Source organism: Sarcophilus harrisii, chromosome 6, assembly GCF_902635505.1.
Source record: "Sarcophilus harrisii chromosome 6, mSarHar1.11, whole genome shotgun sequence".
Classification (NCBI taxonomy): Eukaryota; Metazoa; Chordata; class Mammalia; order Dasyuromorphia; family Dasyuridae; genus Sarcophilus; species Sarcophilus harrisii.
The window spans coordinates 11,557,605-11,584,397 of NC_045431.1; the positions used below are offsets into that span (position 1 = coordinate 11,557,605).

At 34.8% G+C, this 26,793-nt stretch overlaps 1 protein-coding gene across 3 annotated transcripts in view; it reads right to left on the bottom strand.

Annotated features, from left to right (window-relative positions):
* Positions 1–26,793, bottom strand: part of KCNIP4 (potassium voltage-gated channel interacting protein 4) — a 1,016,244-nt gene that overhangs the window by 415,158 nt on the left and 574,293 nt on the right. The window contains exon 1 of one of the 3 annotated variants that reach the window (XM_003773349.3): positions 15,415–15,672. The exons of the other annotated variants lie outside the window; for them this stretch is intronic. Within the exon in view, the coding sequence (XP_003773397.1) occupies positions 15,415–15,514 (100 nt within the window). The 5' untranslated portion in view covers positions 15,515–15,672. Of the gene's footprint in view, positions 1–15,414; positions 15,673–26,793 lie in introns of those variants that run through there. 3 annotated transcript variants of the gene reach the window in all.

Sequence of the window (26,793 nt, forward strand, 5' to 3'; positions counted from 1 at the left end):
CTTTAATGGTGGTTCCCCTGAAAAGCAAAGCCCAATTCCCATCTGGGTCAGAAAAACTGACTATAATCTTCGTTTTTGTTCTCATTACTACTCTCATTCACCTCCACTCCAGGGACTTGAACAGAGAACAGCTGGATCAGAGAAAACTCAACAAGATTTTTTTATTCTTGACTTCTTAGCATACTTTCTTTTCTACAGGTTCAGCTCATACAAAGCAGATTGTTCTAAGATTCTGGATGGCCGGGGTAGGAAAGCCGAAATAACAACAAAAATTTAAAAAGATGTAGCTCTACATACTGTATTTTAATTTTTATTGCTTTTCACCATGAGAAAACATGCGACAAAGAGAGGTATCTAGTTGGAAAATGGTTAAGAATTGTGTATTTATGAACAGATGGCTCTGTAATGCTTGATGAATGCTTGCAAACAATTTGTCTTAAATCTTTTAAAGATTTACCCTAACTATAATTGTTAATTCACATGGCCTATAGAAAGGAGACAAGTTTTCTTGGAATGGTGACCTTCAGTCTGGCTCCCAATCTGAATAATCAGATTCCATTTGAGTAGTTGAAATTATGAGGATTCATTGAATAGTCTGATATGTTATGGTAGTTACAATCTTAAGGGAAAATAGAAAATTATGTCAGGAACCAGTGGACAAATCATCACTCTGCCAAAGAGAAACGATGCTAACAATCGACAATCTCAAATTGCAATCTGCCCTTCATACAGGAGGTTGGCTTTAAAAAATGACAATTGCCAAATGATAAGATGCTTCATATTGGATACCAATCCAAAGAGCTGTAGTTTTTTTTTTTTTTCTCAGCTGCATATCATTTTGCTGTTGTTGTGCAGTTATGTTTAGTAATGTCGGTCCCTCCATGACCTCATGGACCATACTGTTTTTGAACTTTTGTTGGCAAGGATACTGGAATGGTCTGTTATTTCCAGGAGATTAAGGTAAACAGAGGTTAAGTGACTTGACCACACTCATCCAGCTGGTGAGGATCTGAGGGTAGACTTGAAAGACTCAAGCACAGTGTTCTATCTAGTCAGCAGCCTGCCTATCTATTTTTGCTATATATGAATCTTATATTATGAAGAATCACTTGACCTCTAAATGAAAATTGTTTGCTCTAATCTGTCTTCACTTTCCTCCTTTTACTCAGTTTAGCATCCTTTTCATTTCAATAATGCTATTTCTTTTTATTTTTATGATGCTATTTCCAAGTCTTACTACACTTAAGCTCTTTTAGTCATATTCTTTCTCTATCTTCCTTGTCCTTAATTCTCTCTATGTCTCTGTCTCCTTGCTAGTACTATCACCCTGTTTCTCTCCCCTTCCATTTCTCTTTCATTTATTTTCCTTCTTCCTTCCCTCACTGTTTTGACTAACATACACCCAAACCTTGGCTGCAAAATGAATAACTCATGACTTTCGAATTTTCAGAACTGCTGTGAATGTTTGCCTTCATTAGGTGAGTCTAAGCATGAATTTAAAGTGTGAAAACAACAAAGTGAAATATACTCTTGAATAACATATGAGAGAGAGAATTAGGTTTCAAGTCTTGGGATCTGGGACAATCTTCAGCAAGTCACTCCCTTTTCCTAAGATAAGGTTGATAATACTTTTCAAGCCAAGTATACAAAGTCAACATGCTCAAACGGTTTCATCAGTGTTATTCAGTTACTTCCATTATTATTGCTATGTCTTGGATACCCCCAATAAATGAGAACAAAAATGATATACCCCCAACCTGCCCAGACTTCTTAGCTATCAAATATCTATGTAAAATGATAATAGAGGCAGCATAAGTTGGGATGCATCAAAGTGAAAATATATTTGATCTGTGGCACAATGTCTATAATTCTCAGAAACATTTTAACTAACAGAAGAACTCCCCTATATAATATGAAAAGTTAAACTATACACTACTCCACTTAACAGGAAACAGTAAAAATAATTTCCCATTGGCTCGCTAAGATCACACAGGACTCCTATTTCTAACTTACAATCTATCATATTCATCTTAATTTAAATCTTCCATAGAGGTTGCAACTTTTATAGTATACAGAAACGTTTTCCTTTAATTCAAACTCTCTTTGGAATATGGAACCTAAGTGGAAGGCTTTCTTTTCTTTAGATGTAATCTCCTCATCAAATATCTTGAACTTAATTAGGTTTACATGCCATTTCCCCTAGAAAAACTTAAACTCTGTGAGAGTTGTTTTTTTCTTTTCTTTTCTTTTCTAGAGCTGAACAGTCCTTTGTACAGAGTGGCTATTTCTATAATATTCGTTGAATTAAAAGCAGTTTCCTTCAAAATGTAGCAGGAAAATATGCATTCATTGAAATCTAGAAGGACTAATCAGTAAACATTTGCTAAGCACCTGTTATATGCCAGGTGTTGGGTTAAGTGATGTAGATATAACAAGAAGCAAAAGCCTTCAAAGAGCTTAAAATCTAATGGGGGAGACAAGAAGCTAGCAGATATGTAGAAAGGGATGTATAGGATAAACAGGAAACAACACTGGAAAAACACTGAAAGGGAAAGTACTATTTATATTACATCAAGCACACCCCAATATCAGTCTATTATTCTGTTCGACATATACTACCACTTCTTTAACCTTATGCTATATAGTGTTGAGGTGGGGTGCTCATAGTAAAGGTAATTTTAAGTCCAATAAGGAGTTCTTCTCCTCTTTCCCTATTGAAGTCTGAGTTTTAAAATTTTCAATTCTCCCAATTTCTTTCTGTTCCTCCTATTCCCAGTGTGTATTCTATTCCTCTGGTCAGCCCTGAGAGCCACAGGCTACAGTGGATCCAGAGGAAAGTGACCAAGATGTTGGGGAAACTTCAGCTGCCATATCAGGTTCCCGTGACACATCTGGGGCCATTCAGCATGAAAAAGAAAAGGTTTCGGGAGCAAAGAAGAGTTGTCTTATAATATTTGGAGGTCTCTCCATGCCTAAAAAGAATGGCCACTGAGGGCAGAATTAGGATGAAAGGGTGGAAGTTCAAAAAAAAAAAAAAGACAGACTTATGGTGAATGAAAGGAAAGCCTTAACCTTTGTCCCTGTTTATAAATAAATGGTCAGCATTGGGGGAAATCAAATTCTTTAGACTTTTGATATTTTAGGGGAGGCCAGATGACCACTTGTCGGAGATATAATGGAGGCTGATTTTTTTTACTTGCGTGGCAATTATAATAAATGATCAATTTATCAAATAATTGATAATAAATCAGAATTTATATTAAATAAGCATTTATTTATTCTTATAAATAAGAATAAATTATTTATTTTATAATAAATAATAAATAAATAAGATTTTAAGGTACTTTCAGTCTCTTAGATTCTATGATTTCTTCTATTCTTGCTACCCCAATTTCGTTCCCTTTCTATATACCTTCGGCCTAAGGTATCACAGAATCACAGCATCACAAAATTTAAGCATCGGAAGGGACTTCCATTTAGTCCGACTCTCCCACAAAGGTCATTCTTTTAATGGGATATCTATCTAGTAATTTCCCAGACTCATCTTCAAGATCTCTAATGAAGAGGAATCCACCATATATTAAAACAGGCCAGTTTACTTGTAAATACCTGTAATGATTAGAAAATTTTTATTTGTCATGACAAGAAACCTAAATATGCTGAGTTGTTCTCAACCTCCACTGTTACTACTGGTTCTGCTTTCTAGGGGCAAAGCTAAAATGTTTTACCAATATTTGGAAGCAAAATTAAAAGAAACACCAAAGAATTACATTGGTAAAGGTGGAAAAATTGACAACATCTGGAAAGCAATCAATAAATCTATTAGCTGATGAGCTACTGACAGATGGTCCGATGCCACAGTGGTACTTCTGGCAATGTCACTGGCCATGAACTTTGAGTTAGTTTCTTTAGTGTCAAAGATCTGTTTGTATTTCTCCATCCCCATTCTATCACAAAATCCCCTATGGCCAAACAACTGTCCCAAGACAATTCTGCCCAGTCACAATAAGAGATTATAAGCTTTCTGAGGGCAGACTGCTTTGTTTTTCCTTTATATCTCTAGTACCTGGCATATATAGGTGTCACCTAATAAATAAATAGAATGACTATGTACATTCATTCCCTTGTGGATAACCAGAGCATTTGACGCTCTCATAATTTATACAGACATAAGCAAACTGTATGCAAATGTGGACATATGGGTAAAGGAACATTACTGGGCAAGGTAAATGTCATCTTAACTATAAAAGATTAAATGCTGCGGCAACGGAAGGATATTTGTGAAAGAAAAGGGAACAAAATTGAATAAAATGTGCTTCCAGTAGCATAAGAAGAGAGCCACCACTGGTAGATAATGACTGAAAAGAAAAAAAAAAACTTTTGGAGGTGATGAGATTTTGCTAGTAATCAGTTCTCATTAGATTTCCTGAGAATTTATGATACTAGGGCTAGGACTGCTTAAAGCTATGATTATAGTTTATGGTTCTAGGAGACTTTTTCTCTGGGGTCTATTTGGGGATTAATTTGTTATCACAAAATGAGCTAAATGGGTGGGAACAATTAATCATGAAACTGGTTTGTAACTTAAGAAGGATACCTTAATAGAATTGAAAATATTCCATTTTCTTCTTCTTTGAAGAGCTCTAGACAGCTCTGCAAGACTATAGAGCTGCTGAATAGATGCTGACATGCATTGAAAGAATTAATTTTGTTCATCTGTGAGTTCCTAGATTGATGAAATCACCGTTCTAGTTCACATCCCTATTTGAATATGAAAATTTAGGCAAGTCTCAATACATTTATGCTCTATGATAAAAGGAGTTCTATGAATGATGGGTATAAGGGAGGAGAAGGAATTTTAAAATCCAATAACACGCTTAAAATTCAAACAACTGTGCATATAATACGTCAGATATTTTGCCAGTAACTTTTATGGTAGCTCGGAAAATGAGCATCAAGAAATTGTAAATGGTCCCACATCCTTTTTGGAATCATCCTTTGTCTTTCCTCTTCTTCTTCAAAATGGTTTTCAGTATTCCAGAGTCCTGAATTAAGATTTTAAGTTAAATGGCAGCTAGTCAGGATCTAATAGGTGACTCAATAGCAGAGAAAATTATAGAGGGGGAAAATATGCATACTGTGAATTACTTGTACACTCCTTTTCTGACATCTCACACTCAAACATTTTTCTCTTTCTAGGGAAGTACCACAATTTTTTTTTTTTGGGGGGGAGAAGATGCTTGCTAAGACCTTTTCCAGCTCTGACAGCAGATAGGTTTATGCATAAGGGCTGTAAACCTAAAGCATCAGGAGCAGGAAATCATGTTTTGTTCTTAAAGAATGTAATACTTTGGATTCTCACTTAACTATTTGGAATAGGAATACTGATGGTCTCAGCACTTTATCACTGATTAGAGAAATTTCAGGAAAGATGTATGAGTTGAAATGGGGAAATTGGATTAAAGATATAACTCAATTTTTTTGGGGGGGGAACCTATCAGTCTCTGGAGTCTAGGTAACAAATATGTGAAATTATTATTATTATATACTTTTGAAACTTAAAAAATCCAAAAACCTTAAACCACTAACATTTCCAGAACAATGAACCCCCAAACCTACATTTTTGATTTTTAGTTTGAAAGTATAAATGACTGCTTTGATTTTTATTTATTAGGTTTTAAAACTCTTTTAAAAGTTGAGAAAGTGCTTTTTGAGCCACATATGGTTAACAGAATATCCTCCTTCTATCCAACACTCCAATTTTTTGACTAAGTGAGGCTTTATTGGATAAATAAGTTAGCTATAACAGGGATTACACAGTTACAAAAAAATCACTAAATTTGGAGTCTGGAGAATCTGGATTTATTTCTGACTCTTCAAGTTATTTCCCAAGTTATATAACCTTGGTCAATTCATTTACCTCTGTGTGCCTCAGTTTCCTCATCTACAGGGGAAATGAAGTAGCCTATCTATATTCTCTTTCCATTCTAAAGCTTTGCTCCTATGATCTACAGGAAACATGAGAGAGAAAACTTGTAGAGCAGAAGGCACCCCATATAGATGTTTGGACCAGTTCCACTAAACCTCTGTTAATTTCTTTCTCTACCTCTCAGGAGACATATAACTTGGAAAATTAATGTGATCTGGATGCTATTTTAAAGGTTCTTTACATTTTGAAAAGTAGATAAAGAAGATTCTCTTCTGCTCTAAGATACTTGCAAGTATCTTTGTGCCTAATCATACGGGTTCGATGTGACCAGACAAGTAAAAAGGAGATTAAAAATGAATAAAAGGAGGAGAGAAGAGAAAGAAGAGAATAAAGGGCTTAGAGAAGAATATGAAATAGAGCAGTTTTAATTTAAAGTTCTCAAGCCAAAAACAAGATGAAAATTTCTGGAAGTGTTAAGGAAAAGTTAGCTGATTTCTCTGACTGTAGCTATTTTCAAGTATTTCAAGGCTTTCATGTGAGAGTTTGGTTTTCCTTGGCCCCGGAGGGCAGGACAAGCAATACTTAGTGGAAGTTGCAAAAAAAAAAAAAAAAGGCAGATTTGGACTCAATGAATGAAGAAGATACTTCCTGTTACTTATCCCAATGTGGAATGGACACCAGAAGTTGTGGCTTTCTTCTCACTAGAGGGAAGTGTCTATAAGAAGATATTGTTGGAAAATTACTATACCAGAAAGACTTGAGATTTATTATAATTCTACATTTCCCTAAGTTCTGATTTATTATGGAAAGAAAAAAAAACAAACCTAAGAAATTTAGCTTCAGATTTTGTTATAGAGGTATCAAATAATTATAATTTTTCCTTATTAAGTTCCTTTGGAAATGTGTGTATCTATTGACCTACTAAATGCTCACTCACACTTTGGAGGGATACACTATAGGAGTGAAGAATGCTTATTTTTTAGGCAGGTGGACATAACTGGGAAAGGCCAGAGATACATTTCTTTTATATTATCAATATATTTAGCGGTCAGATGGCACAGTAAATAGAAAACTGGATTTGCAGTTTAGGAAGACTTGAATTAAAATTTTACCTCAGACACTTAAAAGTCATATGATGTTGGGAAAAATCTTTTCCTAATCTGTAAAATGGGAATAATAACAATATCTACCCACGGGGTTACTGTGAGAAAAAAACACACACATGTAAAGTGCTTTAAAACACTAATAATACTAGCTATTATCATTATTAGAAAACGGTAGGTAAATTTCATTTTCATAAATAATATAAAACTCACATGTAGTGAAGTGGTCACTACTGAAAGGTCACAGTAAATTTTGAACTAAACATGTTTTTCTTTACTTAATCTATTTTGTTAACATACATTCAACTGTACCAAGATTTCTTAAAATGAAATATGTTTAGAATTCTATTAAAATTAGCTGATTTCTCTGATTCTGTAGCTATTTTCTCTATGGTATTTTATCAGACTATTATGGGCAATTTATTAACAAATTTTCTGATTCTTGAGACCATATGGTAATATAACATGGTATAAAATCATAGTTAGAGAAAGACAGATGGACAGAAGAGAGATAGAAGATGGATGGATGTATAGATAGGCAGTGGATAGATAGATGGATGGATAGATAGATGATAGACATAAATAGATAGATAAGTAGATAGATGAATGGATGGATACATAGATAAACAGTCAGTGGGTGGATGATGAATAAATGGATAGAAAAATAGAAAAACAGAGCAAAGAGATAGATGATAAAAGTAATGGATAAATGGATGAATAAATAAATGCATAGAGAGTGGCTGGATGGATACATAAATAGATGATAAAGAGGTAGATATGTAGATAGATAGATGAATGCACAAAAAGTGGTTGGAAGGATGAATAGACAGAGAGATGGATCATTGTGACAGATGATAGATAGAATAAAAAGGAAAGAAAAATTAGTATACCAAATTCCACCTCTGCCCCTTGACGCTCTGCATTGTAGAAGACTATAGTCCCTCTCATTTTGGATTGGGTTTCTCTGATTAGCTTGAAAGAATGGAGCTGTGTTATGGGATTTTGGAGTCTTCCAGTACAACTACCTCATTTTACAGATGATGGAAAGCCAATGGACATGCCCAAAATCACAGAGATAGGAAGCTGCAGAGCCGGGTCCTGTGACTCCCCATCCAGTACTCATTATCATGTGCTGTGCTGTTCATCATTTAAAATGGACAGAGTTTCTAAGATATTGCTTAGAGCTAGCCACTTCTTGAAGGAAATGTGACTTTTCTAAGATCGCCTAGGTATTACAGAGTATTAGTCTCATTATGGCAAGGACAGGTCTAGGATCAAAGTTCTTAGAGAGCTGGATTGAGTAACAGAGCCACAGATTTTCATTGGCGGCACATACTGGGTGAGCAACAGCGGATCACAGGCTTTTGCCTCTGGATTTAGTTTCAGAGCTGGGTGACCTTGGAACATGGCATTTCCTTTCTCTGAACATATTTATTATGTGTAAAGTGAGGTAGGTTCATGAATCAAAGACTAAGATTCTTTCCAACTTGAGGTCCCATGAACTACACAAACTTAAAATATATTCAAATGAATTCTATTACAAAGTGAATTTTGTTGTTCAACTATTTCTGTCGAGTTTGACAACAGTTGAGGTTTTCCTGGCAGACATACTGGAGTATTTTGCCATTTCCTTCTCCCCCCCTCCCATTTTATAGATGAGAAAACTGAGGCAAAATTTTCCAGAGTCACACTACTCCAAAGTATCTGAGACTGGATTTGAACTCTGGAAGAGTGAGTCTCCCTATCTCGAGGCCCAGCGTTCTATCCATTTATACCACCTAGTTGCCCCATAAAGTGAACATTTATGTATGATATGAAGATCCCAGAACTAGAATATAGGACACCTAGTCTAGCTCCTTCTAATTCTAAATTGGGGAAAAGAATAAGTAGTTACATAGTACATCCAGAAATGTTAAATGCTTTAAAAAAATATCTCTTTGATACTAATGATAACTGCAATAGGTGCTATTATTATTCCCACTTAAAAGTTGAGGAAACAGAGATTAAGTTACTTGCATGAGGATACACAAATAGTAAGTGTTTGAGGATGGATTTGAACTCGGGTCTTTCTGCTATTTTATCCACCACATCACCTCTGTTAATTATATAATCACATACTATAGTAATTCATAAAACTTATGTTTGCAAAATACTATCCTCATAATGACATTGTCAAGTAGGCAGTGCAAATATTCTTATCCCCATTTTACATATGTGGAAACTGAGGCTCTCATATTGACTTGCTAATGGAAATATTGGTGGTAAACATTGAGGAAAGATTCAGGTATCAATCTCTAGACTTCAAGCCCGATGCTCTATCCATTTATACCACAATACCAGTGTAATAAAATCTAAAACTTTAGTCTTCGCTCTTCTAATCAGTTGTATGAGTTCACTTAACTTCTGAGAGTCTCGCAATTCTTTGATGTGAAATGCAGAGATTAACCTAGATTTTTTTCTAAATCTCCTTTCAACTCTAATAGTTTATGTTTTTAAATTTAAAAATAGATTGTATACGTGTAAATTTGCCAGCCTCCTCCAATTAGCTCATTTTTCTTTATAAGTTCATTCATTTCCAGAGTCCAGTTATTTTCATTTTATCCAGAGCAACACCATGGCCTGGAAACCCCATCTTCTATTAGACAACCAGACAGATTTTCTCACTTAATTTAAGAAATTCTTATAATTATATGACTTAAACAAATCTATCCAGATGAATTGGCAACTGATCTTTTTATTCATTTTGAGTTTGGATTCTCAAGTTATTTTGCTTCTGACTCTATCCCTCACAGTTCAAACAATGTTGCTGTTCTTATATTTCATTCTTCCTCTTCATTTTTCTTTTGTTCTTTTTTTTTCTTTTTGATATTTATCCACATAAAGAAAATCTGTCCTGGACAGACAACGTGGACAAATATAATCTTGTATATTAATTCTCTCTGTTATATCTTGATTGAATGTAACACCCTATGATACAAAGTTTATGTGGGTAAATCCACACAAGGCTACTTTGTACTGGTTTGTAATCTTCCAGATTGTAACATGTGGAAACAAGATGCTTTGTGTTGGGTGGTATACCACATGACCTTAAAAATCTGGCTATGTACCTGACCCAGTACCCATTTCCCCCATTACCACAAGCACTGGCTGCCTTCCTTCTCCTTTAACATCTAAAAATGGAGCATATGTGTTAAATTGATTCAGGTTTTGTTCAGTATCTACACCATTACTAAGTGGTAAATACTGTTGTATCCCAGGATATTGCAAGAATCACACACCTCCCAAGTGTTTCATTTACTTTGAAGAAGTAATTTAAGTACAAGGTGAATTAGGCCTATAAACTCTACTTTCTAATTTTAGTTATTTATCCAGTCCTTTATTCTCTTGGTCATATTCTATCCAATAGGGTAATTTAAGACAATAGATCAAGGCTCCTTTAATCAACAGGGCTTTTCCCAAAATAAAAACGATTAAGATGGTAGATGGAAAAATAAAAGGATGTGTTTGTGACTGTAAGAAAAAAACCCAAATCTTGTGACTAATGAATAATTCTGGATACTTGCTAATATTGATATAAAATTGAAGTGAGTTTAAATTCTATAATATAACTACATATGCATAAATACATATACCCATGTGTTTGCTTATACAATTATATGTATATAGGAATTAATAGATGGAGACATATGTGTGCTTTCTGTACATGCACACGCATGTGCATAGAAACATATCATGTGTATTTACACATATCATCCTTTCATACATATTTAGAGCAAAATGTCTATACTGATGCTCTTAGTAAACAGAGATGTTTGTATCATACGGCAGTTTGATGATTTCTGTTGTGAGAGAAGGAATCAAGAGTAACAAAAGTGATTTAAGGGCTTCTTTCATTTCCAGTCTTTCAGACTTGTTGAGATGAAAATAACAAGATCTCCACCTTATTCATCTTTTATCATCTTCAACTTTAATCAAACACTAGGCTATGGCAATGGCCATGTATTCTTTTCCTGTTTACCTCCTAACTTGTCTAAATAACCCAAACATCCCTAGATTTAACAGTTTCATTAGAGAATGAAATCCCATTGACTCATTTTCATTAATTCACTTTCCATACCCAGTAAAGTGTTAATGGATGGAGAGTACCACAGAGGGTGGGTGAGTGGGGTGAAATGCTGACTCTAGTGCACCACAGGTGGAGACTTAAGGAGATGCAACAAGGAACCCTTTTACAGATAACATTTTTATTTTTTTTTTTTTGCCAGAAAATCCCACAATGAATGGCATATGAACATTTACTCTAAGTGAGTCGACTTGTCTTCATTACTTTGAAAGCTGAAGTCCTGTAATTTTTAAACCTTGCCTAGAGAATCAGAAATGATTGCTCTTGGTTCTTCTAATTATATCATTAGATTCCTTAAGGAAATCTCTAAGAATATTACCAGGTGGTTACTGGGAAATTAATCGACTTCAAAGAAAGTCAATTAGTTTTCAAGTCATTTGAATTTTCTGGTGATTTTTATTAACTGATTATTCAAGGGCAACTATGTACAAAACTTGATTGTTTTTGTTGTTTTTAAGCTGTAAGATGCAGTATTGGACAAAGTTCTAAGCAGTAATAAATACTGATTTTGGTATACTATTCTCTTATGTACTGTAGAAGGTAGTATTTTTTCCCCTTCTTTATCCAGGAACTCTTCCAGTAGAGCTTATTAAATATATGAATAACAAAATGTGTTTCCCCCATATACTAGTCTTGTACAGAGAAATAATAAAGTAGCTTTTACCATTAAAATTGGTTATAATTTCTTCCTAAATGTTTTCAGAAAAGCATTTCAACATGCTTAACAGTCACTCTACTACTATGGTATGCCAATGATTTTTTAAATTAGAAAACTATTAAAAAGTACTTACCAGTTCAGAAAATCATTTGCATTTTAGACTATTGCGTATTGTAGCTTTTAGTTCTAATATTTAATATAGCCAGGAACCAAATTTTGAATTTTGGTTAAAACTCTTTTTAAGGAATGACTATTATTTACATATTGTTGTATGGTGTAGTTATGCTCTAGTCTTGTCTCAAAGTAAATCTATTAGCATAATTAAACTTTCTAAAGTGGGTTTTTAATCAGTTTATTATTGAAATTGTAAGTTAAATTAAAATTCTAGCTAGTATTAGTAATCATGGGCTTATATTTCATTTACATTTGGATAAGGCCTCATCAGCATATTGTAACACAACATAACAAGTAAGTCACTCAACCTCTTTCTCCTCAGGGCCCTCTTCTGTCACTAGGTGACACCCAATGTCCTCTTCTAACTAACAATCTAGCATTCTGTTATCATGCCCTAAAGCCTGGAGGAAAAGGATGTACCCCCTATGAAAGGAAAATGAAATATTGTCTTAAAGATCTAATACAATACCAATTCCAATGATGGAAGAGAGAACTTAAATGCAAGACCCAAGTCATTCCTCCTCTTCTAAATTTCAAAATAGAATTCTAACACCGACACATTAAGAAACAGACAAGCTTTGGCCATACTCACTTTTCATAATATGTATCTCTATAACTACTTTGCAATTTATTCCATTAAAATATGTCTACTTTTTAGGGCCTATTTGGCTAGGGAAAGAAGGAGGAAGGAGGGAGGGAATTTGAAACTCAAAATTTCCCCAAAAAGAATAGTAAAAAATACTAGGTATATGATAGAGTTTGTAGAATTATGTATGTATATTTTTCTTAAACATTTATAACAGTAGCATGCTATACAGTCAAAATATTTTATAGAGACTTGAGAGTACAAAGTTCTGAAAGATGAACAGATACAGATAGTCCAGATTATTGATTTATTATTGTTTACATCAATTATATTTATATTTAACCAACAAAACAATAAATTACAAAACAAATTCATTCCATCTATACATCATCTCCATAAGAATACTACATCTACATAAAAAAATGCAGAATGATGGTGGTTACAGGATACAAACTTGGACTTTCATAGTGGAAATAGTTCAGTCAAGTAGAAAGTAAATTTCTATTGGATCCATGCCGATTTTTTGGGTTCAACCAGAAATCAAGATTTTTTTTTTCTAAATACTTAGTTTCTTAACTGAAAACTTTCCAAGCAAACGACAGTATGACAGATATCAATGTCTACATTTTGAAAGGCTGCACACACACACACACACAAAGAAATCAAACTGCTAAGGAAATAGTGAAGTGGTCATCAGCTGTTATTTTTTAATGATGTAGAAAAGTGAAAAAAGGAGAGTATCTTAAAATAAACACCGCATCCTTTTCATCAGAACAAATCCTGTTCTTTATTATTTATGTACTGATTAAAGTCAATCTCTTAAGATTCAGTATATCATTAACCCATTATCATAGCTACACTTTGTTAATACTGTTAATTGGTATCTGATCTCAAACTTTTCTTAATGCTAAGATGCCCAGTAGGACTACATAGAATCACTTACTAATATTAAAGTGAAAAATGCTATTTATTCTTCAGTGCCAGAAGCTTTCACATATGACATTATGGATTTATTTCTTGTGAATTATAGCAGCGTTTTCTTACTTTAGATACTTCTATCCACAAACCCTAGAAACCAGACCTAGATTTTATATTTACACTTTTCTGAATGCCTACTTCTCAAAACATTCATTTGGCTACAGACTGGAAAATTCCAAGACTGCAAAAGCTAGAAGATAAAAGAGAACTGATTATGCAAAGCCAGAGAAAATACCTGCAGAAAGGTTAGCATCCCTTCGTGGGGTCAAGGGGGAAAGGGGAACTTAATTTTAAAATAGTGAAGCTGAGTGTATAAGTTCTTAAAAAAATAAAAATAAAAAGAATCCCAACTATGCTTTAACACAAAGCCAAAAATCAAAAATCTTAAGATGTTAACTTATAAATACAAAGAGATCTAGAACTTTTAATACTCTGTTCAGTGTAGCTGCCACATAATAGAATAAATGGCAAAGCTTAAAATGGAGGCTCCAGGTCACTTTCCTATTCAAAAAAAAGTATTGAAATAAAACATAACTGCCCCAACTATAGTATTTATGATAATGAGAAAGAAAACACATTTTAAAGAAGAGCTACCATTTCCAAAATTATAGTTTTTCTCCGATTAACTCTTAGACGTTTCTAACAGGGAGATACTACCAGCTTCCTGAGAACTTTCTCATTTAAGATTCATTTTAATGAGACACACTTTCCTGTTTCTGCCCCTCCCCTTACCCCCCCTCACCCCCAGAGATTACAGAGAGAGGAGTCTTGGAATCCTCAGCACGGTGACATATTTAGATTTAACTGTCTATTTTATAAAATATATCCTTTGAAAAGCAATCCTAGACATTCTACATGGGGAGATCGTTTAGTATATTGTCCGAGATGTAGGTGGGAAATGGGCAACATATATTTATTCTATTCCACCATGTGCTTTAGGATAAATTTGGAATCAATCAATAACTTCTCTGCAATTAATTTGACTATCTGGCTTAATTTAATCACGTCCGTGACAGATCTGAAGAGACAGCAAATAGCCTGTATGCTACGTATATTCTATGACAGATGTATGCTATGCACACTTTGAAAAATGTTCAGGGCAGCAAGATAATCACAAACTGAATTTACTCAGACGCTCCAAGGAAAATTCAATTTAGGCAATGATATATGTTCAGCAGACATGTTATAATCTGAGATTTCTTGCTAAGAAGGGGATGAAAAATGATTCCAGCCCAATGTAAATATCCAAACTCTGAAAGTGAGAAGCTAACCAGAATGTATGTAAAAGTTGCTCATTTCCCTGAGTTTAGGGCTTTCTTCCCATGACAGACTTCTAGATTTGTAAAGCAGGCAACACTGAAAACAGAGATTCAGCTGTCCAAATAATCAGCCACACAATCTTAAACCATGTGATTGGAAGATAAATACATGCACTTTTTCTGTCTTAAATGCATTTGCATGAAAACAAACAAGTGCCCTTCTCAATTTATCATTGAACTGCTTTTAGATAATTCCTAAACAATTCTTAAGCTACATCAGCTTCCTATACAAATGCTCTTCTCAGAGCTATCAGTAAAATAGATAATATCCATCCTAAAACTTCTTCCTTGTCACAGTATTCTCCCTAAAATCCTTTTCTCGAACAGTTTTATTCTTTTAGCACGATAGCTGTAAAAACACTGCCGGAAACTTACATAAAGTTTATCCTATATATTGTCCATAAATAGAAAAGATGCTTTTCCCCTCTGAGTCCATCCCAGCACACAGTTTTTCCAGTCTAGTTTCAGGACCTCACTTAATCCCCTTAAGAAATAAGTATGATAAAACAGCAATGTTAGAAGTCACTAAAAAGCACTCCCTTACCTTCTAAACCTGCTTCAATCAGCCCAAACTGTTCCAATAATTTAACAAAAAGCACAATCACGATCAGAACTGCTATCATTTCAAGCCCTTCCAAGTTCATGATGAGCTAGGTCATGGTCCGACCACAGGTACTGAGGCAAGTGCTCTTCTGCCTGGCTTTCTTTGCAAAGCCATTAAACTACATTAAGAAGGCTATAGTGCTGGAGAAAGGAGAGAGAGAGAGTGGTGAGTGTGATTGAGTGAGAGTAAGTGAATGTGTGTGTGTGTCTGTGGAGAGAGAGAGGGAGGAGGAAGAGAAAAAGCAGAGAGAAGTAAAGATAAAGGAGGAGAGAGAGAGAGAGAGAGAGAGAGAGAGAGAGAGAGAGAGAGAGAGAGAGAGAGAGAGAGAGAGAGAGAGAGAGAGAGAGAGAGAGAGAGAGAAAGAGAGAGAGAGAGAAAGGAAGACGCATGGAGAACAGGAAAGAGAAAAAGAGACAGTGAGAGAGAATGCATCCTGTCTACCCCAGCAGAGGCCAGAAGTAGCAACCGGATAAACTCAGGCCTGTCAGAATTATCTGTTTCCTCGTTATCACTCTTACACAGAGAGACAGCCATGCATGAAGTAATGCGCCGATCACCCAAAGACCCAGGAGGTCATCCAGTAAAAGTCCCCAGTAAAAATGACGTGCCCAGAGTGATTGCTAGACATCTGGGAATAAGCTGCTCCTGGTGCCAGTCAGGGATGCTGCTAGGCTTGTTGTGGAGAGTCAGTTGCCTTGGTAACAGAAGCTAACTAATATGTGGACTCACTCATGCTGGATACTAAGGGATGAAAAAGGCCCCATCTTAAAATGAAAGTCAAACACACACACACACACACACACACACACACACACACGCACGCACACGCACACACACGAGAAGGAGGAGGAGTTACAATTCTGGTTTTGTTGCTTCTGATTCATTGTTTATTCGATCAGGGGAAGGACAAAGATTTTAACAAGACCAGCTAAATGGGAAAAGAAATGAGGATTCCAGGGATTAGTGGAGTATTGACTTTCTATTTTTCAATTAGTTGCTTCTTTCTGAGAACCCAATGTTGTTAATTATGAATTAACTCTTTCGTTTGAGGAGTAATGATTACATTTTGACATTTCATGATATGTACTTTGTGGCAATGATTGTATTTCACTGTTCTCTCTCAAGTTTTCTTTTGATTTTAAATCAAAGTTCTTTTTTTTTTGTGAGAAAAAACATTGCAAGAGAATAAAAAGCCTCCTTAAAGTTTATAGAAATCTTTCATCTAAACACTGCACAACCAGTGGAAATATTCATTAACATCAGGAGAAAAGATTGCATTGCAAATGGACCGCACGAAGTTTGTGGCATTTTAATTTATTCATCAACCCTAATAACATTGGTACCTGAGCATTTTCTAAAGTAGTAGTTAATTGGATGCATAGATCTTCCTCCTGCTCATTCACAAGCTTATTACTTGCATGTACAACAATTTGTGAGCTTCATATGGGTGAATTAGATGGACTATCATGGCTAAGTGCCAGCAACTACTCTGCTTCTCCCCAATCCCTCACTCTTTTTAAAAGAAAATAATCAAAAGAATTTATGTAACATCTTATTCTAATCTTGATTCTTTGCTGCCATACTCTCTATAACTATTGCAATTGTCTCAATATATCAATGTGTGAAATGGGTTGGCCTTTCCTATTTAACATTTATAGAGATATTGGTCCTGATGGGGATATGGAGAAGATTCTGGAGTACAGAAAGTTGCAGTGCTCTATGAAAGAAAGATGTTCAGTTAAATTTGAATTAGAAGACTTAGGTTCAAATTAGAAGCCTAGTTGTTTAATTATGTTTGAGATTTTGGGCAAGGCACTTTGTCTATTTTATCTCTGTTTATACATTTGTAAAAAGAAGATGCTTAAGATACGTTCCACTTCTATTATTCTATGGAACTTGATGAATAAATTAATCCACAAACATTTATTAAAAATCTGCCATTTTCCAGATTCCTATGATGTCATCCATCAGGTATGGATACAAAAGGTCTATATTCCACACATGAGGAAAATTACTCAGTTTAAATTATAATAATATGCATAATATATAATAATATTATTATATCTTATATGTTTATATTATAATTAATACAATTAAATATAATATATATATAATAAAATTAAGTTATGGTTATATATATATATATATATCTTATATGTTTATATTATAATTAATACAATTAAATATAATATATATAATAAAATTAAGTTATGATTATATATATATATATATATATATATATATATATATATATATATATATATATATCTTCCTATTCACCCCCAAGGCTTTTGAAAACCCCTTTCCTCCTAAAAAGCTACTCTATCCCTGAAATCTCCTAACTGAGCTACTCTGTTGGAATGACTTTAGGATCATTATATTATTCTGTCTCATTGTCTGTTCTCCCCTCTTTTTCTTCTGTCCACTTTGTGAGGAGTTGCCAACTTCAGTTTACTCTAGAGGAAGTGACTACTCATGTCCCTCTGTCCAGTTAGCACAGTTCCTATACAGAAGGTCAGGGTTGGAGAAAGCTCCAATTCTGCCATAGTTCTCTCATTTCTTTCTATGACTTCGTGCTTGAAATTGTTCCGTGTTCCTCATGCCCTTATCTTGTGAGTTACTTCTTACAATGAGGATGGACCTTTGGAACACATCCTTCTATCCTTAATAACAAAGGGGCTCAAATTCTACCATAAGTAATACTTTCTGATATTTATCTTTGGGGGAAGATTTGAAGAGTGAAGAAACTTCCTATCAGTTCAGGTTAATATATATTTTCTAATTTATAGACTAGTAGAGATTATTGTTTGCTGTCGTTAGACCTTCCTTCACAAAAAGAAGCAATCCATTTCACAAGAAATCATCCTCCTGAATAGAGAAGGCCATAGCACTGAAAGTTTAAGTTACTTACCCAGTATATCCAAAATCTGACTTGACCCTAGTCTGCTTTATACATGGGAAGGATCTGACTGGAAGGCATCATAGGATCTTATATTTTACAAAGAGTTTTTGCCATCTCTTTTTGATATTTAATGAACAATAAATTAGGAAGGGTTAGTATTCTTAGAGAGAACCATAGAAGCAGAGATTCTGAAGTCAAGGAAGGATCTTATTGGATTAAAGGCTGGAAGCAAACTTATTTTCATCTAATCTAGTTTATTGACCTCCTTTTACTGACAAAAATCTTTAAGTCTAGAGAAATTTCATTGTATTTCCAGAATCCTCAAGGTAGGGAATAGCAGAGGCAGGATTTGGGCCCGAGTCCTGCGATGTCAAAGCCAGCCTGTTTTTCCTCTATACCATGTTGCTTTCTAGTCTTCTCCTTTTATAGAGGAGAAAACAGAAGGCCTTAATGGATAAGTGTCTTTTTCTCCAAGAACAGAGAGCTAGTGAATAACAGCATTATCAAAATCAAATTATCTGAGTCCAAAATCCAGGCAGTTTTCCTTTATAACACTGTTGACCAGGAGCTCATTGCCTTCTCAGGAGGGTTAATTTTGTTTTTGATTCTGAACTTTGATTATTGAAATGCAAATACCAATAGGAGATGAAACACATTAAATGATTAAGTCCTTATCCTGAATGAGTTATTTAAATAATTTTCAATCTCTGGGAAAAGGAGCTTAGTAGGACTGAACATTTTTTTACATGGCATAGGGGCTGGTGGAGAAGGAGGGAATGGGGAGAAAAAAAGTTGGCGTGAAATGGGGATTCTGATAAGAGGACAAACCTTTGGAATTGTTAAATTTTGCCTAAAATAACCTTGGTTGATTTACTTAAGGAACCAAAATAAAGCATAATTGGGGATCTCTATCTCACAAATTCTCTAAAAGTTGAAGTATCTCTCCTTCTGGACTCATTCCCCAAACTCATATCAGGAATTATTAGTAGGTTGGGTCCCTTTAGAGACAACTGCTTCCTCAAGTTCTTGGAATAAGCCTGTGGTGGGCTACACTCTTAATTCTGTATCCCACAAGTTTTTGCTGATATGATTTTCCTTTAACAACTGGCCATGAACTCAGCACTTGGAAAAGTTAGTTATAAATCATTCACCCATAAAAACCTGCAAAGCCCTGGATGATAGAGAAGGGCCTCACCATGAACTGAAGGTGTAATCGTAGTAAGGATCAATGTGACCAAGGTAACTTGGGATCAGGAGTCTTTCTCTGGGGAGTCCTCATGAAGTTCACTTTGGTGCAGGACTTTGGTGTTGGTGATGGATGATCCAATCTGTTTGTTTCAAACCTCTACAAAAAGCTGTTCTCAATTTGTCTTAATTATAGCATCTTTCTTTCTCTTAATTCTTTCCTATTTATTCTCCAAAGAACTTGTATGTAAGTATTTATTTACTCGTTGTCTCCCCCAATAGGTTGGAAACTCCTTGAAACCAGGGACTCTCTTTTCCTTTTTGTTTGCCTCCAGTGCTTGGCATATAGTAGGTGCTTAATGATTGCTCATAGACTGACTAACTTATAACACTCCATTAAGCTGTGGAAGCTACTCAACTGCTGAATCCATGTTCCACTAGATGCGCTGGAATTGCTCTTTGATGGGCAGGTGTATTTTTTAAAATCACTTCTGTCTTCAGGCTAGGTTACATGTTAAACATGTTCTTTTCAGATAGCACAAGGTGCTCATCCTGGCTTTACCTCTTTACGTTCCTCAGATCCGTGGCTCTAAGTCTGGTCCCCTGTTGGCAGAAGGCTCACAATCTTAGTCAAAGCCAAGGCTACACTTTCCACATTCTCATTGGGTCTTACACAGACGAGCAGTTGGGAACAGAGGAATGGAGGCAAATTCATTGTCTCTTCATGCTTTTGCAGAAAATGCTAAGCTCTTCCGGCCTCCAACTCTTTCAGAGATGGGGAGTACTTCCTTTTCTGAAAGGGGTTCCCTTTACATTTCAGTGTGTGGGTTTTCCTCTCCTGCCAACCTTCAGCTTTCCTGAAGTCCAGAGGGGCATCTGCCTTCTAGTTAACCCAAGCCAGTGCTTCTCAATCCTGGACTTTTGGTGTTTGATGCTTTATTCACGCTAAACTTTGTCTGCCTGTCCCCTCCAAGATAAGCTAACACACGGAAACTCTCTTCTCTCAATAGTCCAGTTTATTCAAAATCACCATTTACTGGCAGGAGTGAACACATTTATGCTTCATTTTCAGCAAAATGGCTTTTGGAAGAATGCTTGTTTTCCATCCAGAATGAAAAACAAATGACCCAAGTCTTGGACGATTTGAAGTAAACAACAAAGAGATTGTAGACAAATATGCCTTACCCTAATTCCACGTTAGGGTAGGTAAGGAATACATTCCTGAGCTTTTATTTTCCCTCAGTTTTTATATCAGTAACTAAACTCTGCCCAGAATAATTCTAATACACTGGGATTTCATTTAACAAGCATTTGTGTTCAGGGTATAAGACGAAAGGAGAATAAGATGAGTAAGACATAATTCATGCCTTGAAGTCTCTTATAGTCTAACACGAGACCAGTTAACATTCTGCTAGGAGAAAAGAAATGAGATACACATGATTATACTACAGTGTGATAGGGGGAGGAAGGTTATTTGAGGGTTTGGGGGATAAGGACAATTGTAAGGATGATGAAGGAATGGAAGAGATAGTGATTGGATATGCAAATGTGAAGACTTTTCTAGGAGGTTTATGGTTTTCTGTATTGCAGAATCAATGTAGAACCACCACCCTTATTCTAGAATTCCTCTAAAATCTAGAACCTCTAACAGATTGTAGTTCACTGCCAAGAAAACAGTAGAAAGAATTAATTTTGCATCTATAGAGGACAAATATTCACTTGTTAAGTCCTCAGAAAAGAAAATAAGATATTGTGACATGACAACAAGAATCTGTTTTCCTTCCTTTCTTTTTTCCTTCCTTTCTTCCTGCTTTTCTTTCTTTCTGCCTTCCTTTCTTTCCCTTCTTTCTTCCTTCTTTTCCTTCCTTCCTTCCTTCCTTTCTTTTTTCCTTCCTTTCTTCCTGCTTTTCTTTCTTTCCCTTCTTCCTTCCTTCTTTTCCTTCCTTCCTTCCTTCCTTCCTTTCTTTCTTCCTTTCCTTTCTTCCTTCCTTTCTTCTTGCTTTCCTTCCTCCTTCCCTTTCTCCTTCCCTTCCTATATTTTCTTCTTTTCCTTTCCCTTCCCCTTTCATTTCTCCTCTCCTCTCCTTTCCTTTTCTTTCCCCTTTCCTTTCCTTTCCCCATTCCTTTCTCTCATTTGTAAATAGATTGAAGGAAAATTCATGGGAAAAACAGAAAAGAAATTTAGGTATAACGGGATGGACATCCATGTTTGTTTGTATAATTTTGTTACCTGCCAAGATATCGGTTGCCATGCATATGTACACAAAAAAGAAACCTACCAATTGAGATAAGAATAGAAAGAAAACAAAAAGCCAGAATAAACAGATAAGGCCATAAACATAGCCCCCAAATATTCAAAGAGACAGTTTAAAGAGAAAATTATATGAGTAAAAGATTAGAGATTTGAATTCTAATTGTTAACTCTTATTAACAAAGTTTACTTACATTATCTATCTTAGAGGATTGTTGTGAAGACCAAGTACAATAATAAAGTACTGTATTTTCTAAAATTTAACAGATTATGTAAATGTAAGGTCTATTGTTATTAACCAAAACTTCCTGACTTTAAAATTAAACAGCTCCTGAAAAGTGGATTTCCCAGAATTCAGAATTCTTTTTGCCAATAAAAGTGAAAGAATATTATATTATCAAGCAATAGTATTTTGTAATTTTGTCACTGTATTCTTAAGTGTGTGATCAAGTGGGTTTACAATCTACAATTTGGGGATCTGCAGGGATTTGGCAGTGTTTTTTTTCTGATAAAGTCACAAGAGGGAATAGTTATCAATTTCAGATTCAGTTTTTGAGTCATTTTCTTTTCTTCACCCAAGAATTAAATAGAACAGTGAGTGACTAGTGGATACTTCAACAATGAAAACATTTATCATTGACAAGGGAACTACCCAAACTACCCAGAATTTAGCAGGATTTTAGGGATCATCTAGTTGCAGTCCTTCATTTTACAGTTAAATAAACTCTGACATATAGAAATGAAAGGACTTGGCCAGTGTCACACAGCTAATAAGGAACAAATCCAAGATTCAAAGACAAGTTTCTTCTGACTCTGTAGCCTACTCTTTTCTTGTTACCCCACTCTGCTTGTCAGCTATAATTTCTCTTGGCTGGCCTTGGGCAGGAGGATTAATGACACATTCTATTGCACCAGGGGATACTTAAGCAGCAGCAGAAGCACTGATATGTTGAGATGACTTAAAGTAATGACAAACAGGGACAATAATTGAAGTGCAACTGGAGAATAATTTCAAATGTCAAGTCCCCTATATGTTGACCAATGTAGAAGGCTATGTGCAAGTCGAAGAGAGACACCAAGCTGTAGGAACTGATAAAAAAATAGACTTTATTTACATTCTGGGTAGAAAAGATAATTCTACACGTTAATTATGGAACCACACACTTCCATGACATCAGAGAAAATATCAGATTGCATAGATGGAAGGAAGCAAGTCTCCTCCACAACTACTTAAATGCCATCATCCAGCTGCTGCTTGGATCCCTCCCAGACTCATGTTACTCTTAGGCCATTATAAACTAGCTGAAATTCATGAATCTGTGAATTAAGCAAAATCAAGAAGGATCAAAATGGGTTGGAGTGTGTATTATATTTTGTCAGATCTTCTCCAATTTTTCCAGAAAATTGATTAACTTATCTCAAGTTTAAAAAAAAGAGAGAAATCATTAAATAGATACTGGTTGATCCCGCTTTCTCTTTTTTTTTTTTTTTCTTCAGATAACCTCCATGTATATTATACCCTTTTCATTTTGATCAGCTTCTGCCACAACTTACAATGAAAAACCCTCATCATATTACAGCTTTAATTTCTCTGTCCCATACCTTATATAGAATGATATCTTTTCTTTGGCTAGAAATTCATTCAAATGACAGATATTATTGAAGCACAGCCACTTTAATAACCAAGAAACTTTGAATAAATAATCTGCTTAATGGGATTTAAATCTGTAGAAGCAGAGATGTGGTAAATATTCCAAAACTTGATACTTAATAATGACAAAGTAAGCCAAGGCATAGAGTCCATTACCCCTGGCTATTTTGGTTTCAACATTTATCAAAATAAATGCTATACAAAGTAATAAAGGGTATGAAGTTTTCTGATACACATTTCATTCATTATGATCTTATTAAAGATGCAAGTAATTGAATCAGGTTCATTTTTCTAATTATTAAAATCTAAGGAACTTTCTGTGGATTTCAAGTTGGTCTAATGAAAATCTTAGTCGCAGAGTGTATATTTAGTCAAATTTCATTCCCTTCCAAATTCTTCTCTACAACAAATGAATCCTCATTAGGTTTAAGACAGATTGTACTTCCCTACAGTAATATTGAGCTTAGTTTAAAAAAAAAAACTGTTTACTTCGCAATTTCATTACACTAAAGAAACATAAAATATGAAAAGTAATTCACTGCATTCCCCTCAGGCAATTTTTCATACGCACTTTTGTGTTGTAGTTTAATTACTACCAATGCTAATTGCATCATTTGTTAATAACTGATTTGTAGCAGAGATATTTCAGATACAATAACTATGACTATTATAACATCTTAGAATCAATTTGTAAATAATAAATTTGCTCATGTCTTATTTAAAATACCAGACAAGCCATAAAGCCTTTAGTAATCAGGACATTTCTAAAATAACAATATCGCCTAATGGCAACATAGTCAACAATTCTGTTATTTGCTTATAACCGGAGCTTGGAGGGATCATTTTCATACCAAAAATGGCAGTCAGTTAAGAATAGAAGATTCGCTTAAAAAGGATATAATCTCTTTGTGTAGCAAGAATTGTATATTTTTGATAAAAAATATCCTAGACTCCATGGGGAGCTAATAGATACTGGTATTCCTAGTGGGAAATTTGGTGGACAACTTCTCTTACTTTTCTTTTTCATAATATAGAAGTAAATTAGGCCATTAAAGCAAAAACTAAAACCTCCTATCTTATTGCAATAGAAGATACATAATCTAATTTCATGACCAAAATTTGGGGGGATGTGGAGTTAGTTTAATGTTTTTTTTTAATAAATGGCTAGAAGAGAGGATTTAGAAAGTCACCAAGTCCATCTGAAGTCTGGCAACTCTGAAATTAAGTGCTAAAGCTGATAATGCCTCTAGTGCTCAGGTTGGACTTTGTTTTGTCACTCTCAGATTCATAAATGGATAAACAACAAAGTGATAGGAAGAGATCCTTAGTAGGAGAAAGGTAGCTCTTTCAAGATGTGGCAAGAGAAATGTAACAGTAATTGGGAAATTGCATGGCTCCTTTCTGTACTTTTTATTTCCAACTACAGAACAAGGCAGGATAAGCTTTCAAAGATCCCTAGATGAATATTTGTGTGCTGTCATCTAGAATATGTCAGGAGGTCTCCCACCCTCAAACAGATACCAAGGAAGATGTCTAAAGTCCATATATTAGAAATATATTCCTCTCAATTAAAATATTGGGCAACTTGGTGGTAGAGTAGCAGAGATACTGAAACCAGAGGAGAGGGCAACAGGAAAGTATGCACTTGGCTGAATATTGTTCACAGACATAGCCTTTACCATAAGACCTTGCCATAGCAGCAGCTCCTAAAACTTGTCAAATCTCTAGTTGCTGTTAGTTTGCAACTCTGAAACTTTGACTATAACATTTCCAGACACATGGATGTCTCAAGCTCTACCTTTGAGCAATAAGGACCCAAAAGGGAAACCAGTAAAATCAGGGCTCCTAGGCAAGTGTCAACTTGGTAGCATGCATGAACGCTCAAATAAAAGAAAATAAATGGGAAGAATCTGTCAATTTCATGGGGCTGTTAAGTTAATCATTGGTTTGAACATATAAACTGCTCAATTTCACATCTCAAGATTTGTTTGTTATCTTGTATGTCCAGCCCTTTTCTCGGGATGTCATGATTTAGTAAATATCACCTCAGTAATGGATATGCCATATAAATCACTCAATCAGTTCTAAGGAAGTACTTTATATCTTGGCAAAAACTGATTTCATCTTTCAAAGACTGTTACTTGCAACTCAAAATATTCCTTCACACTGTAATTTCACAAGTAAAAATTTGTACATAAAAAGCAAAAAAAAATAATCTTAAATAAAAAAATCCTAAATCAGAAGAAGAATAATGAGGAAAAAGCATGGTGAACACTTGAAGTGATTTACCAATTTTTTAAGCAAGTAATTAAAATTTTAAAATAGGGGAAATCATTTTATTTTTATGAGCTGTTTTGTGCCTAACTTATTGTAAGGCTTTTTTTTTTTTTTGGTAGAACTTAAAAAGTGTGTCCAAGATCTTAGCTTGAAGTATATGCCTTATCTTAGCAAGAAGAAAACACAGCAACAAATCTGAGTCATGTATCAAACTCTTTATCAAATGTCTAGGGTTTGATTAAAACAAAATTAAAAAAAACTTAGTCCTTCAACCTTTATGAATTTTACGAGCAAGCTTATCAATCTATTTTGATTTCTTAATATTTGCTGAAATAGTTAGATTCCATTTCCACCCCATTTTTAATTTCCTAGATCTTTTAGGTACCAGAAGGAGGGGCTGGGATATCCTCTAGATATTTAACTTAAATGGAGTAACTTTGGGTCATTTAATGTTTGCTAGTCACTCATATCAAGTATACATAAAAGGCACCAATATATATGTGATAAAATATTTTTAAACAAACATCCTTTTATGTATCCATGATTTAGGTATTATGCGACCATATATATCCTTACGGTTCTGAGCACTTTCTGCCTTTTGACTTCTTTTAGTTATGTCCCTCTGGTTCTGAGTTCATGTTATCTTGGAGGTCATCCTAAGCATTCCAGTTGATGGAGGTCATTCAAATTTTCTTTTCCCCATGAGACTTTAAGAAGGTTTTTGCCTAAGTAAGTGGATATAAAATATATAATTGGGAGGCGGAAGAAGTAAAAAAAAAATCAGATCTTAGAAAGGAGGACATCTGGGATTATGGTGGGATTTTTATTTTGCTACTTTCAATTTGACTTTATAAAAGACGTTTCTATATGTTAGTCGTTCTTTGGGTCATGTTAATAAGGGAAGCAGAAAGTAGGACCCAAATTATATGATGATGAGAACTAAGTTAGTTGTGATTTTTAGGCCTATAATATACATTCTTACTCTCAAAAAAAGAAAGGAAAAGAAAGATAACTAAAGACAAACAAATACATTTGGTTGGTTTTGAGTTGGTA